General features: G+C 39.2%; 1 protein-coding gene across 1 annotated transcript in view; it reads right to left on the bottom strand.

Annotated features, from left to right (window-relative positions):
• Nucleotides 1-15,455, bottom strand: part of LOC139718686 (dynein axonemal heavy chain 3-like) — a 128,546-nt gene that overhangs the window by 10,236 nt on the left and 102,855 nt on the right. The window contains exons 68-75 of the mRNA XM_071630143.1: nt 12,833-12,993; nt 12,459-12,630; nt 11,883-12,008; nt 10,922-11,099; nt 3,508-3,584; nt 2,543-2,836; nt 1,596-1,733; nt 600-860 (exon numbers count right to left, since the gene is read on the bottom strand). Of these exons, the coding sequence (XP_071486244.1) occupies nt 600-860; nt 1,596-1,733; nt 2,543-2,836; nt 3,508-3,584; nt 10,922-11,099; nt 11,883-12,008; nt 12,459-12,630; nt 12,833-12,993 (1,407 nt within the window). The remainder of the gene's footprint in view (nt 1-599; nt 861-1,595; nt 1,734-2,542; nt 2,837-3,507; nt 3,585-10,921; nt 11,100-11,882; nt 12,009-12,458; nt 12,631-12,832; nt 12,994-15,455) is intronic.

The following is a 15,455-nucleotide window of genomic DNA, read 5'->3' as shown; positions in this document are numbered from 1 at the left end:
TCCTGTCTTCAACAACACATCATAAGGTTGAAAAATCTTCAATTGAGTAGTAGAAACAGCAGATTTTGCAGAGAAATAAAACACCCAATAAAGTTAATTTGTTTACTTGCTATGGTATCCAAAATACCATGCTCCAACCAGTGCTCAAAATGACAGAAGTATTGAAAAAGTGCAACATCAAAATATGTTGCAGTCCCCACAGAGGCTGCTTAACTCACCCATTTTTATTTTATTAAGGTGCAACAGTAAAGTTTGAAAGTTAGAGACTCTCTTTCAAAAAATGAAACATCTTTCCCCAAACTCTGGATGACAATCCCCCAGCAATGGCTGTCAAGGACCCAATTTCATTGTTAGGATAGCACATCATGCTGGAATGGCAACTTCCCATAGCAACAGCCAGTCATGAAGCAGGATTCTTGCTATTATCATGACAATTGCCATTCCAGCACAGACTTGCTATCATATCAACTTTTTATGAAATGGGGCCCAGAACGTAGAGTGACATTATCAAAGTCACGATGATGAGGTGGTGATGGCTGAGATCTAAACTATTTGGAGCGGCATAATGATGTGGGGTGTCAAATTAAATACATACATACCTCTGGGTGAGGTATGAGTGGGAGGCTCTTGATGTACTCTGTATAGCTCTCGTGGGGGCCGGAGGGAGGACAGCGGTAGTTGCCGCTCTCGGAGAAGCTGTAGCCCTCCTCAGCGATGATCTCCTCATTGTAGAAGATGGCCAGGAGGCTGTTGAGAAGGCAGCGGTCGTGGTAGTCCGTCACCCTGCCACCGTAGTTACACTCCCCCGTCAGGTATGTCAGGGCCTCCAGGGGGATCACATCATAGTCATTCAGGAACATCTGGGGGAAGAGGATGGGGCGGTTCCATGGTAACACAAATGCTTCTTTCAACAGTGGAAGATGCAACTTTAAATGTCATTCCTACTTTGATTACACATCCCTGTCCAGGAATTAGTACTACAGTATGTAGGTCTTTAGCTACAGGCATTTGTTTACTTACCATTGCTACATTCTGCTTTGGAGATACATGCTGGGATGGTTCCAGAATACAAACAAAGAAAAGGAGGTGTTGCCATAGGAACCTCAATATAAATGTATCTCATCACATCCATAAAGTATGATGTTTAAGGTTAAGCTTTTTTTTTATATTCAGTATGTTCAACTCATAGATGTCTTCTTTTGTCATCTCTTAACCATCATCATACCAACGTAGAATTATTACTCAAGCATATTGTGAAAGCATACAATCTGCTACAGTGACTGTACATATCAATACTTTTCCACTTCTTTCACAAGTCATGTGAAATGCAAATAAAGCCAGGTTGTTGGCTGTATGTCACGCTAAAGAGACATCTTGTATGCACAACACAAATATATGAATAATTCATGAAATGTGACGAGCTTGTGTCCATCCATTTCAGTTCATTCATTTCTCTATAGAATGTATGGAATCATCTCTAATTGGGATGAAATAACTGGTATCCTTACTACCTACTTTATGGAAGCATTGGCAAATTAGAAATGTGGAGCAAACACAGAGGAAAGGCAGAGAGAGTGAAAATGAGAGTATGTTACCTGCTGCTGTCTGACGCTGATCCTGAGGTCCGACTCGTTGAACTCGTAGGGCGTGTTCCAACCTAGGGGTCCAAACTGGCGCCTCTCTTGGACCAAGGCGTGGAAGAAGCAAAGACTGAAGAGCAGTTTCCTCCACAGCTACACAGAAATCAGACAAACCTCAACCAATTTGATTTTTAAAAATTACACATCTCCAATTTGACTTTTAAGAATCACACTCACTCTACTTTATCATGAATGTGGAAAGCACTTCATGAGTCCTTTATACTACTTGAGTACAAGCAATGTATGGAACTCAATCACACACAAAGCAAAAGCAAAATTCTTGACTAATGATGAGAGAAATTCCCATACTGATTTAAAGCATCAACCAATCTTCTACCTCAACTCAACTGTGCCATGAAAATCAGGATACAGCTAATGGATGAATTCGTAATTGATTTGCATAAACTCTCCTATTAAAGGCATTCCATATTTCTACTTATAGATGGATGCAATACATTATGTTAGTGGATTCAACCATCATTTCAATGGCAGCAATACACATCGGGAGCAGAAAATGGGGTGTAACAAGGCACATTGTTATTAGGTAACAAAGACATATGTTCTGTTCATATGATCAAGTCTTATGGTGATTATTCCTGGACAACAATCCTTATAAACCATCATTTCCAGGGATCAGTACCATCTGTGATAATCACACGCTACCATAATTACCATGAGGATGATGTTCCTGGCATCCTGGGAATATTTGTCTTGGTCAATAACTGCCCTGGCAGTGCCTGGGAGTAAATTCTGGGGTTGCAATAAACTTGAAAGTGACTCTTAAAAATTGCACTTATTAAGGACATACTTGTTCTGAGGAAGTTGTCTGGATGTGGTATAATCAGTTCCTGAGAACTCAATCCGCTCATACGATGAATGAGAACAGCTAAAAGGGAACTTACATCAGGCTTAGTGCAGCCATTGAAGAAGTCAGGATCCGAGATGGGATCATTGAGGTAGGAGCGAAGTAGGTTGGCACGGAGGCCCTTGGGGGGCTCGTTGGTCATCTTGATTCCGTTCTGGAGGATGGAGACGGGGAAAGTGGGCGTGGGGTAGCTGGTCAGCCAGAGGCGGAAGGATGGGCGTGTCCGCTCGGCATCGGTGATGAGCTCCTCGCAGATTTTCTCCAGGGTGGGCAACCAGGAGAGAGCCAGGTGGCAGTTCTGTAAGACTACCCACGTCCCATTCTCAACCGCCTATAGAGGGCAGCAAACAACAACCAAAAGACAGACTTAGAGCACTGATTGACAACATAAACATACATTTGGAAAGCCAAGACTGACATGAACTGATGGAAGAAAATAAATCTGTAGATATGCAAGGGCAAGAGAGGAAAATGGCACTTCAGCAGGACTGCTGATGCCCCATTCTGCAGTGACCAGTAAACAAGGTGCCTAGCTAGATATAAGCATACTTGTAGACTTTTGAAGATCGATAGATATAAATATAATGACAGTGACAAAGACAGATAAAACAGACAGACAGACATGAAAGACAGAAAGGAAACAACAAAAAAGTTGGTATATACTGGGAACCAGATGGCAATTATGTGTCATACACCAATGTCCCATTCTAAATAACAGCCTTGACCATCTGTAATAAATACATAGAGTGCTTATATGCATTCTACAACTGAAATACTACATACAGTGTATGGTACGTATAACCATGGGCATCAATGCTACATGTTCACACAAATCTGTACTCTGCAGTAGTCATTCCTGCACCACTTCATGTAACCATTTAATGAATGGAATGCATGCTGTACCTATTCTTTTTTATTCACAAAAAAAAAAAATGTTTTTGATGAATTTCTGCAGGAAATGTGTTCGTTTGTGTAGTTGAAATATAATTGAACAAATCTCACGTCATCAATCAGCTTGGATGCAATTGGTCCCTGTCCCTGTCCAAGAGACACAGTCTGTAGTCCAGGACCACCCATGCCTAGAATAGAAGAGTGTGTAGTGAAGTGTTAATGAAATATTCCTTCCCACGTACAATGCATATATTATAGTGTGTTTACATATGATATATGAAAAAAAAATGTTATTAAATCAAGTTAAATAATGACATACAAGTTTATATACCGTATTACTTTGTTGCATGTATTTGCATTAAGTCTTTCTTTGGATGTGATATGCATTTCTTTGGTCAAGCAGCATTATTGAATAAGATCGAGTTGAATCGTGAAGGAGGAGTTATGTATAATCATATACATGTATTTTGTTGCATGCCTATGTATAATTATATCTTTGCATGGATTGATGCTAAATACGTGCTTTATCCATGCATTTATGTGACCTGCAGTCTTAATGAATGGAATGCATGCTGCACCTATTCTTTTCTTTTTTTAATTTCAGTGTTATTTTCATCATGGATATGATTGCTAAAGCACTGAATAGAACTAAAATGAAATTCACAATAACAAATATAACGACATATTTAATATTCCTAATTCCCTTCTCCCCCTCCCCAACAAAAAAACAAAAAACAAAAAGAGAGGACACCATATCATATCTCATCAGCTACAATACCAGCACAAATAAAGATTTAACCAGAATTTTGGTGGTGAATTTGTCTTCATTGTTTCTTCTTCAAACACTCTTTTTCAATGAATTCCATCTTTTATATTAACATATGGCAGTATAGCAAATCTGATATTTATAGCATGTCTCAAAGTTTTTGTCAATTAATAAGAGGAAATCATGTCTAGAAATATTGCAGGTATTTGTGTAATAACTGGTTCTGGTTTGTTCCAAATCAGACTTTTAAAATGGTAGACTGCAAAGGAGGGTAAATCAACATTGAGATCTCTTTACTGCATTAAAAAAAAAAAAAAAAGACACGACAAGAACACATGAGAAAAAAAAAAGAGAATGATATGAATGTAGTCATAAAAAAATGCTAACTTTGAAACATAACCCAGGTTAGAAATTCAGTAAGCAGTTAAACCATAAGCTGAATTCAATAGATACAATTTTTTTTTATTGGAAATACCTGTGCATGACATAATGATTACAGGGCAATATTTTTGTTATGAATCACCACTCCAATGAATAACATCTGAAATTGATCAATATCATTTGTTAGCACAACAGTCATTAGCACACAACCATATAGGATTAGATAATCGTGTACAGGTGCATTGTGTGAAGCATGCTGTTAGTGTTAAATCTAACACATCATACCAACAGAATATCAACTGAAAAAAAACTTCATGCAATATCATAAATTAGTGAACCAATAGCTATTATCCACAAAATCAGTCATATAAAATATAGGTCCTATTTGTGTAAAGTATGTATGAATTATTTCAATTTTTCTCCCATTTTTTTTTCAATCTACTTTTATGGGAGGAAAATATTCATCACATCAAAAGATTAAAACTGAGAATGCAAGACTGATATCAAAGTCAAAACAATTTTCTTTAGCATTTTTTTTTTCAATTTAAACTTGCATGTATTCCAAAATCATACAAACATGACTGATTTTGTGGTTTGTTTTCATGAATGTGCAGAGTGTTATAACCAGATATTTTTTATGGTTATGCGTAGCTGGGGGGAAAAAAAAGGTCTTACTAAAATGAAATATAACATTAGGAATGAATCTTTGGTTAGCACATTCCCAACATGCCATGCACATGCAATCATAATATATGACCTGAAGAGGAGAATGCGAGGTGCTTGGAAAGAAATACATGTTTTCCAGAAAAACAAAAGTGAGATGTACGGGTCATTTCAAGATACAAAATACAGAACGATCAAATTAAATTGAAGACCTGCTTGAATGAATGCAGTAAACTCTCATTTTTCATAATTTTTCTGATAGATTGATTTATCTTTCCATATGATGCAGTAGAGCGTATGAACACTGTTTGACCATATAAATATGACTTTTAAATGAAGAACTTTAAAAAGTAGAGGATGCATCTGAGTCTGAAGCCCCCATTGCAGCTTTGGCAAGACAGCTAAAAGAAAAATAGTGCTTTCCTTTTGTTAATGCAAAACAATGCTTTCATCATGTTTGGATGCAAGTGAAAGTGAGCTAAAAAGAAAAAAATAAAATAACAATTTGACAGAAGACCCTATGTTCTGCCATGTTATTACTTCCAAAACTGTAGAGCTTCTTCATGGTTGGTTTGTTTTTGGGTTGTTCTTTTTTTTTTTCCTTCTTCCTTTTTGGCATACAGGTGTTATTGCACTAAACTGGGCTTCAGAAGATACTAATCTATATACTACACTGCATAAATAATCTTTACTGATCCTTTGTTACTCTGAAATACTGGCATATTTCATAAACGAATACAGTTTCTCTATTTGGGGATTCATGGCTTTTTGGACAAATTAAAAATCTGTTAAATCCTGCTTTTTCACATGTATAAACAATGTGAGCTTAAATTTGATTTGGTACCAATAGTCAATTGGCATTCAGAGTGACACAAACAAAATAGCATTCAAGGAATTAAAAAAAAACAAGAGACCCGGGGTCACGCGCTCACCTGAGTATCGCAATTTCACCTTCCATGCATTCTTGCACATTTTTACCTGAGAACATTGAAAACTTAGGTCTGCATATGGACCCCCCCCCCCCTCAACTCCAGGGAGTGTGGGGGGGGGGGGGGAGGCAGGCAGCCCTGGATCTGCAATGAACAAACTTGGAACTAAAGTCATCAATGTACAAACTCATGTTATTAACTTTGCTTTATCATTTCTTGTTCTAGAGTAGAAGATTTTAAACATTCCTTAATGTGTGTGTGTGTGCGGGGGGGGGGGGGGGGGGGGGGGGGCCTCTAGGGGCCCCTAAGAGGGACATGGTGCCCATTTGAAGTAATTGAGATCCTATCCCCTAGGGATGCTACCTGCTAAGTTTGCTGAAAATAAGACATGGGGATCTCAAAGTGAAGATGAAATGTACAATTTAGGCCCCATTAGGACCCCTCCCACTCCCCTCTCCTGGGTCCCAAGGGGGGGGGGGGTACCCCTGATTCCACCAATCCCATGAACAAACTTGAAACTACAGTCATCAATGTACTAACTCATAGTATTATCTAAGCCCTATCACTTCTGGTTCTAGAGAAGATTTTTAAAGATTCCTTAATTTTAGGGGGTTTGGGGCCCCCTGGGGGCCTCCCAGGTGGGCCATGGTGCCCATTTAAAGTAATTGAGATCCTATCCCCTAGGGATGCTACCTACCAAGTTTGGTGAAAATAAGACATGGGGATCTCAAAGTGAAGATGAAAATGTACAATATAGGGCCCATTAGGACCCCTCCCACTCCCCTCTCCTGGGTCCCAAGGGGGGGGGGGGGGGGGGGGGGTACCCCTGATTCCACCAATCCCATGGACAAACTTGAACCTACAGTCATCAATGTACTAACTCATAGTATTATCTAAGCCCTATCACTTCTGGTTCTAGAGAAGATTTTTAAAGATTCCTTAATTTTAGGGGGTTTGGGGCCCCTGGGGGCCCCCCAGGTGGGCCATGGTGCCCATTTGAAGTAATTAACATCCTATCCCCTAGAGATGCTACCTACCAAGTTTGGTGAAAATCAGACATGGGGATCTCAAAGTGAAGATGAAATGTACAATTTAGGCCCCATTAGGACCCCTCCAAACCCCCCTCCCCTGGGTCCCAAGGGGGGCACCCCTGATTCCCCCATGAACAAACTTGAAACTACAGTCATCAATGTACTAACTTATAGTATTAACTAAGCCCTATCACTTCTGGTTTTAGAGAAGAAGATTTTTAAAGATTCCTTAATTTTAGGGGGTTTGGGCCCCCCCTGGGACCCCCAGGTGGGCCATGGTGCCCATTTGAACAAATTGAGATCCTATCCCCCTAGGGATGCTACCTGCCAAGTTTGGTGGAAAATCGGTCATGGGGTTCTCAAGAAGAAGATGAAAATGTAAAAAGTTGACGCACGACGCACGACGGACGAAGAGCGATCGCAATAGCTCACTTGAGCCTTCGGCTCAGGTGAGCTAAAAAACTGGAATATGATTATGAAAATATTGTTTTATTACTGTATGGTTCATGGTTCTAAAGTTCAAACTCAGGATTAGTGGATGATCTGCAGTCACGAGTACAATATCTGCACTTTTTTGGCATGGTTATAAACATGACAACCCAGCTGTCTATATCTACATGCTGCATCATGATCACATATCTCTACGAATCGACCCCCTGCTTAAACCGGTTGAACACAAAACTCCATCAGTACAATTAAAAAAAGATTGAAAGGATGAACCCCAATCTTAAGTATTTGACAATCATAATCCAGCAATAAACTCTTAGAATAATAATCAGAAGTACACTTAATATATGATACAATTCAAAGACAAACAGAAAAAAAATAGAATGGATGGAATAAACTGCAACAGAGGAAAAGAAGGGTATAATATCTGCAAAAGAAGATGATGGTATATATGAATATATTTGAAAGAAATAAATAGATGAACAAAAGGAAAAAAAGAGGCATCAATTCAAGAGTTTTCACTCTCTCTAGGGTTTTGCGGGACATACTGCTGAGGGATCTGGTCACCGGAGGGCGATAGACAGTTGACCTGCGACGATGGCGACTAGCATCTCCAAGGTATTCCAGACCAGCCGCCTCAACGGGGTCAAGGGGCGTCGATGGAGCCTCCCCATCAGTCTGGGGAATTTGCTGCGGGGGGTCGTCTGGATTCTCCTCAGTGGAGGTTTTGGGGCGTGGCTCCCAGGACCATTCTCATTCTCATGTGGAGACAGAGAGGGAGATGGAGATGGAGAGATAGGGGAGGCAGCTTTGGGCAGGGCAGCTTTGGGCAGGACAGCCAGAGGGTGAATGGGGCATGAGGATGCAAGCATGGATTGGGAGCATTATATTGGGTGTCGGGAGTGGGTTCTCGGTCCGTCTCGGCAGAGCTCTCTGCCTCCGGAATGACAGAAAGAGAGCGTGCAGTTGGGTAGATGTCTACTAAGTCTTCAGCGACAAGCTCAAACTGGGAGTCCGCATGCATGCCTACCAGTCCGGGGGAGTTGCCCGACTCCACCCGGACCCAAAGGGGGTTAGTGCTGACATTGAACGTTGGCTGGGTGGGGCTCGGCGATAGTGAGCCGCTATCACTACTGCTGGTGAGCTGCTGTGCTGTGCTAGGAAGCGTGCGGGCAGAGCCAATCTCCTCCTCGTCTGCATCACCACTACCACCATGCCCATCACCACCACTATCATCACCTGCACACATCTCCTCCAGCAAGACTGTGGAGTCTCTTGTTAATAGTTTTGGCCTCCTCTCGGCCGCGCTCCTTGCACTGCCCACCCCAGCAGTGGTCGGCGACTGGCTCAGACCAGACTTGAGGGTCAGCGTCTCTTGCTTCGGTGGCTTGAGAAAACCTGTCATCATTTTTATTTCATGAATACATGCATTTATTTAGGGAAGACAGAAATTATACATGGTGGCAGAGGAATCACATGACATGAATTCAAGTCATGTGACATGCTCAACCTACGGTACCTCTCTCTCTCTCTCTCTCTCACATACAAGCTGACCAATCTCCATATCAGTTGGATTATCAACAAAAACTGCCAGCATTACATCGGCGCAAACAATCCCATCTTTAAGATCTGTTGTGGTTTATCTTGTGTCACATGTGCACATAGAGAACATACATCATGCATGGTGACTGTGAACCAATGTATGTGTACATCACCCCTTTCAATTTTTTCTCTTTTTTTGACAGATAAATTCTAATTTACACACAAATGGTAGGTTTATCTAACTGGTCACTTTTAGAGAGAAAAAAGTTTTTGTCCAGGCACACCCAGAAGTGGTATGCACTCATCATGTATTAAGCCCTCCTAATAAATTTGACCAAACATTGGGGGTGGGGGGGGGGGGGGGGGGGAAACAAACATCAAGAATCCTTCACAAGACTGGAATGAGAATATGATTAGTGCGCTCAGCAACAGGGAATTCATGCCAAAGATACTTCAAGGGTAATTTAGGCATGCTGGGAAGGATTCACAAGACAATTATCCCACACATGCACCAGCTACATACATCAGTAAAGGACAAGTAAATGCACAAAAAGGGGGTGGGGTTTACACTCGTTAGAGGGGGATTCTACTTCTACAACAACCATGCAATGTGTAATCCTCCAGCGACATCACCCTCATACACAATTCACATGTTATCTTCAGTAACTGGTTAACAGATTGTCTACTGTTAGTCCGTGCACCCATCTAGTTGTGTTTCATGGGATGTTATTTGTGCAAAGTGCAGTAAGAGTAATAGCACTCGCACTTTCAGCAAAAATACAGTATCATGCTTAACTTGGTTAAGTGAGGTTCAAAGCATCCTACCATATTCCTCCCATGCCATACAAGCACTTTTTTTTCCACGCATACTTGATTAAAATTGATTATGGAAAGCAATATCTGAGTCTTCCCCACAGATTCTTAAACATAATGTCTTGGTTGCAATTGCCACTGTATGGAGATACACTGTATGCTAGCTTGACATGTTGAAGATCATTTTAATGCATGTTCAAATATGTTACAGCTATTCATATAAACCACGTTATCTTCAGAGGTGAAACAAAAAGGTGTTAAATTCACAGTTTTAAAAGTGTTTACGACCCTGTGCTTCTGAGCTGATAGTGAATACACACAATTAATGAGTGATAGCATGTTCCTGTTTCAACTAGTGACAAAACATTCTGAAAATTCTTGCTTAAAACACAGTACTCAAAGCATGTGTACTTTCTAACATTTCTAGCTAAAACTCACAGAGTGCATCTCACAACAAGATAATCAATAGAAGTGACTTTGCCATGTAAATTTTCAGCACTGCAAAGTGTGTGAGCATTAGTTTCACACATCATACACAAAATTTCACAAACACATCGTGGTATGTGCTGGGCATGAAAACTTTGAAAATTAACTTCAAATTGTGACATAACAATTACCATATAAGTAACTGCTTAATTTCTGGCATCAGTACAAAAGCAATGTGCTTCAAAAACATATTTCTGTGTATCAAAAAAAAATTAAGAGCACCATTTTTACTAGAAACACTATGCTGTATAACAAAGGTAATGTACAATTGTATGAATGTCATGCCACCAGTATGAATGTAAAATTTAATATCAATCATTATTCTTTCAATGATCCCAATAAATATCCCTCCTAATCCAGTTAGTAAACTGTCTTATCAGTATTTTTTCTTTGCTATTGTACACTCAACCAGGCATATCAACCTTAAAAACAGACACTACTTATTCTGTGGTCAAAGAAGACCTCACCTTTTTCCACAGCAAACTTCATGAGGACATTCATGGGGTCGGCCCCCGGCGACAGCACGAAGATGAGGGGGGTGAAATACGAGGAGTCTCCATAGCTCTTGGCGAGGTCAAAGGTCGGCGGCTCAATGTATGCCTGACCCATGGCCTTAATGATGAAGTTCTGGACGGCTGGAACAATCTGCATGAAATTTCATGAGATGTACCACAGCACCAAATAGGTCAAGTTATAATGCTGAATCACGTCTTTCTGTTTACATGAGATGTCTTCACATATATTTGGCCACGATTGTGATAAAATAGTATGAGTATGATTATACTTTTATTCTTGTGAGTGTATAATCATAACTTTCATCTGTCAATATTTCTGCTAGTGCACTGTAGACAAAAAACAAACAAACAAACAAACATATGATGAGATGCATTGATGTTTGAAGTTCACCTTTAAAATTGATAGGCTCAGAGTTACAGAGGTGCATGAACAGCAGCACTTGAATGATTATGAAATGCCTTTGTCAATGTCATCTAAAATGTGGCAAGAAATCACTTTTGACATTCAATTAAAACTCTGAAAAGATGAATGTCATCTACAACTGTACGTCAGGATTTGAATTCTGGATCCTTGTGTTTAGGTCCTGGACCAGCCCCATTACATACTATGGCACTCCCACAACCTTATGCAAGGTACACACACCCGGAATATTCCCAGATACCCGTGGGATTATTAAAAAAAAGAGATAAGATTACTTGGTGACACGACATTTGCTTCTGTGACAATGTTTCCAGTCTTATTTTCTCCAAGGACTTAGGGTTAGGGTTAGGGTTGTGAAAGGGTTTTAGGTTTAGTTTGATGTGAGGATTAGGATTAGGGTTAGGGTTATATTTGTGGGTAGAATTTATGTTTAGCTTGCAGATATTTCATGGGAGAAATTGTCACAGGAGCATATGGAACCAGATTACTTACCTTGTCTGGTCTGATGATCCTGAGAATGATAAGTTTCTCAATGTCATTGAGACAGAGTTCCCAAGGCTCTGGTATTTTGTCCGTGTGGGGTGTGTGTGAGTCATAAAGCTTCTTCCAATCTGATATCTGGGAATTACATGCATCAGAGGAAAAAATTTATCACAAGTGATACCTGTTCCTCTGGTTCACAAAGAAACATCAACTCAGCACAAGCAGTCTTGATTTATATGCTTGTATATTTTGTAAAATTGTGCCATTCATAGGACTTTCAAGGTGAACTGTCTTATGACATGTTACTTTTTAATACAGGAATAAAGTTAACCATTCAAACTAAAACTAAACAAGTATTCAGGACTTGATACAAAATTTTGGACTTCATGCTGCACTTTGATTGAAACAAGAAACTGTATCTGTTATTTCCTCTTTGCAATATTTGTATCGAACACTTGATCAAATATAAATCTTTTCAATATACTGCTCAAATTGACTTGATCTCAGTATATGTAGTTATGGTGGTAAGAGTATGATTCTTTTATTAACATAAAAATTGTACGAAAAATTAATGTTCCTACTCACATAGGTTCTGAAATTTAGCATGAAACCATCAAAGGCATCCAGTTGAGACACTCTGACTACTTCCGCCCATGATTTGTCGGTCAGCCAGTTGGGGGCGGGGTTTGGAAAGGGGTTCTCCAGAGCCACGCCTCCCGTCAACAGGAACCTCCACTCACGATCATCAATGTCACCCCTGGGTTAATCAAGATAACAAAAAGGATTTTGCAAAACTTATCATCAAGGAGAATTGACAATGATTCAGTCATTATTCCAATGGGAATATTATGTATTGGTTACTGAGATGTCCCCGAAGAACTTTTTAACTCAAAGCATGGCATGCATGGAATTTGAATAAGCTAGTAAACTCTTCTATAAGAACAAAATTAGATTCTTACCTTCCCTTGGCAATCCCAATACAGAGAATAAAGGAGAAAAGGAGTTTGTCCTTCTCAAAGAGAGATCGACAGACGTTCTGGTAGATGCTGTAGGTGAAGTGATCGTTCAGGCTCTTGATGCGACGCTCCAGGTCCGTAGAGGGCTCACTCTGGGTGATGGACTGGGGGATTGTAGAAGTGAAAGTCGCATAAATCAAAATCATAGCATCATCAACAGTTGGAGTAAAGTTCCTTCATTATGTAAGCTTCTTTTGCATTCTCATCACTTACGTTTGGTGACAATACACCACCTCAGATTGTGCAGTAACAATTAAAACATGTAAATTTTGTTTTCATGTACAGTACATTCATATCATATCTAAAATGTGAATCGCTGATAACTACAAAGCTGCATGATGCCCTTGCAGACCACTGCGGGTAAGGGTCAATTCTAATGAAAGCCTTTAAAAGCAGAACTTTTCAGAATCGTATGAAAGCTGCCTGTTGCTAGGATTAGGTCAAGTCTGCAGAAAGAAAGTTGTGAGGTTTAAACACTCGATGCAGTATTAATTAAAAACAAAAAAGAAGATTAATAGGTGAATTATGAATATGGGCTCCCTTGCAGACTTCACAGAGGGAATGAATCCAAAGTGGAAAGAATTTATAACTGATACACTGGAACTGGACTACACATGTCAAAAATGGAAAGGGGGCAGGGGACAAAAGGTTGAGGTCATTTTACACCAATGATACCACATATATGGAATGTAACAATGATTGATAATCAAATTTGACAGACATGGGATTGCTTGAATGGAAAGAACTCTCAAGTGCAAGTGCAAAGTCTATTGCAGACATTGATTTTAGCAACAATGTGTCACAGGGGTTGAACAGGTTAAGCCGTTGAGGACGGGCTGATTTTTCTACAACACACATTTCCCACAGAAATCTGCCCGAGTATACTTGAGACTCGTCCTTAACGGGTTAAGAGACTCTTGAGATATTCCTATCATCCATGGTTTCTGCAGGGTAACCGCAAAGATTTCTTTCAGGTCTACGAATGACTGAATGTGACCTGACTTAGAGCTACCTTTTGATAACTATAAATGTAATGCAAGTTAATAATTTCCCTAAAATATCTCTGACAAAGGGGGAAGAAATTGTAAGAAGCACTGGGTCATTTGATTTGTCAATTTCATATCGAAAGCTTAAGTCAAAGAAGATAGACATCACTCACTTCATCATACATTACAACATTCACAAGACGACACTTTTTTTCCTTTACTTGCATGTTGCCAGAAACAGGTCTCTCTGTCTTTCCATGCTTTGTCTTGTCAAAACTGATGGGCTTTTATCTTTTGCTTTCAGGGTTGTTGTTTATTCATAGTTTAGGGGTAGGGTATAATTACAAAGTGTAAATGAATTTAAGCGCAGTAAACACAGATTAAAACAATGGAAGAGCAAAGACATCTTCACAGTTCTCAAGTTGCTCTGTTCAACACAAAACCAAAGACAAGAAAGTGCCACTTTTCACCATGCAAAATAAAAATATAAAAGACAATCTCTGCAAATACAGAGAACTTAATGCAAGTGCAGAAAGACAACATAACTGCAGCGCAACACAGCTGAAATTATTTAGGCCTACTGCTAAATACCTTTAACAAGAAAAAAAAATCACCAAATTCCATAAAAATTGACCAATGCCACACCAAAGAACCAAAGAATAAATGGATGATTTTCAAATCAATTCACAAAGGAAAAGTCAGCTGGTCTATTTGTAAGATGGCATACAGATAGCTTTTACTAGCTTTAAACTATGAATTCACTGGAATAGAAATCATATCTGACTTGTATCATCTTCAAATATTCCTTACATTATTATTGATTTCAAAGAAAACTGTTAGTGTCATGAAATAAAGTCATCAACAACACAATATATAAGTTCTGTTAATTTCATTTCAATAAACTCACCAAAGCAACAGTGCTACATACACATTCTTTAACCACAAAATGGTTATATCTATTATGGAAAGCCTCCAAACAAGAGTTCACATAGTGCCATTATTCCAGAAAGTGACTTGGTTCAAATAGGTTTTGTCTAGCATTTTACACATTATTTTCTTCTCTACTTTCATGAGGAGTTACAATATCTGCAAAAACTTTTAATGGATTATATTAGTCCTCCATGTTCCAGCTATACATATATCCACCACCACAACAAACTGTTTCATAGTAAAATCGATCTGACAATTTAATTTGTCTTACGGGAATGATAAAAATGATTGCTTGTTTAACTAAGCAGAAATGCACAAAATATTTTGCAAGGTCAATGGAACATACAATAACCCCGAATGCCCACATGATGGAAACAACACGTGATGAAGCAACCACATTGCACTTATTTCTGAAGCCGGACATCAAATCACAGAGAGAAAGCTATATCTGACTTTGACATATCAACATAGATGAAATACATTTCATTACGTCTGCAGTGCATGTGTATTTGTGCAGTCAATAAAATTTCCTCTCTCCATGTGAAAATCTTATAATATACATGTACTTAATGCACTATGCAGTGATTTTTCAAACTATATTACAGAGGAAATACTATTTTGATAATACACCACACGTTAAATGCAATAGA

This window comes from Diadema antillarum, unplaced genomic scaffold, assembly GCF_040938485.1.
Source record: "Diadema antillarum isolate AM-2024a unplaced genomic scaffold, OU_Dant_1.0 scf00000098, whole genome shotgun sequence".
NCBI classification, from domain to species: Eukaryota; Metazoa; Echinodermata; class Echinoidea; order Diadematoida; family Diadematidae; genus Diadema; species Diadema antillarum.
This window is presented reverse-complemented; position numbering and strand designations above follow the sequence as displayed.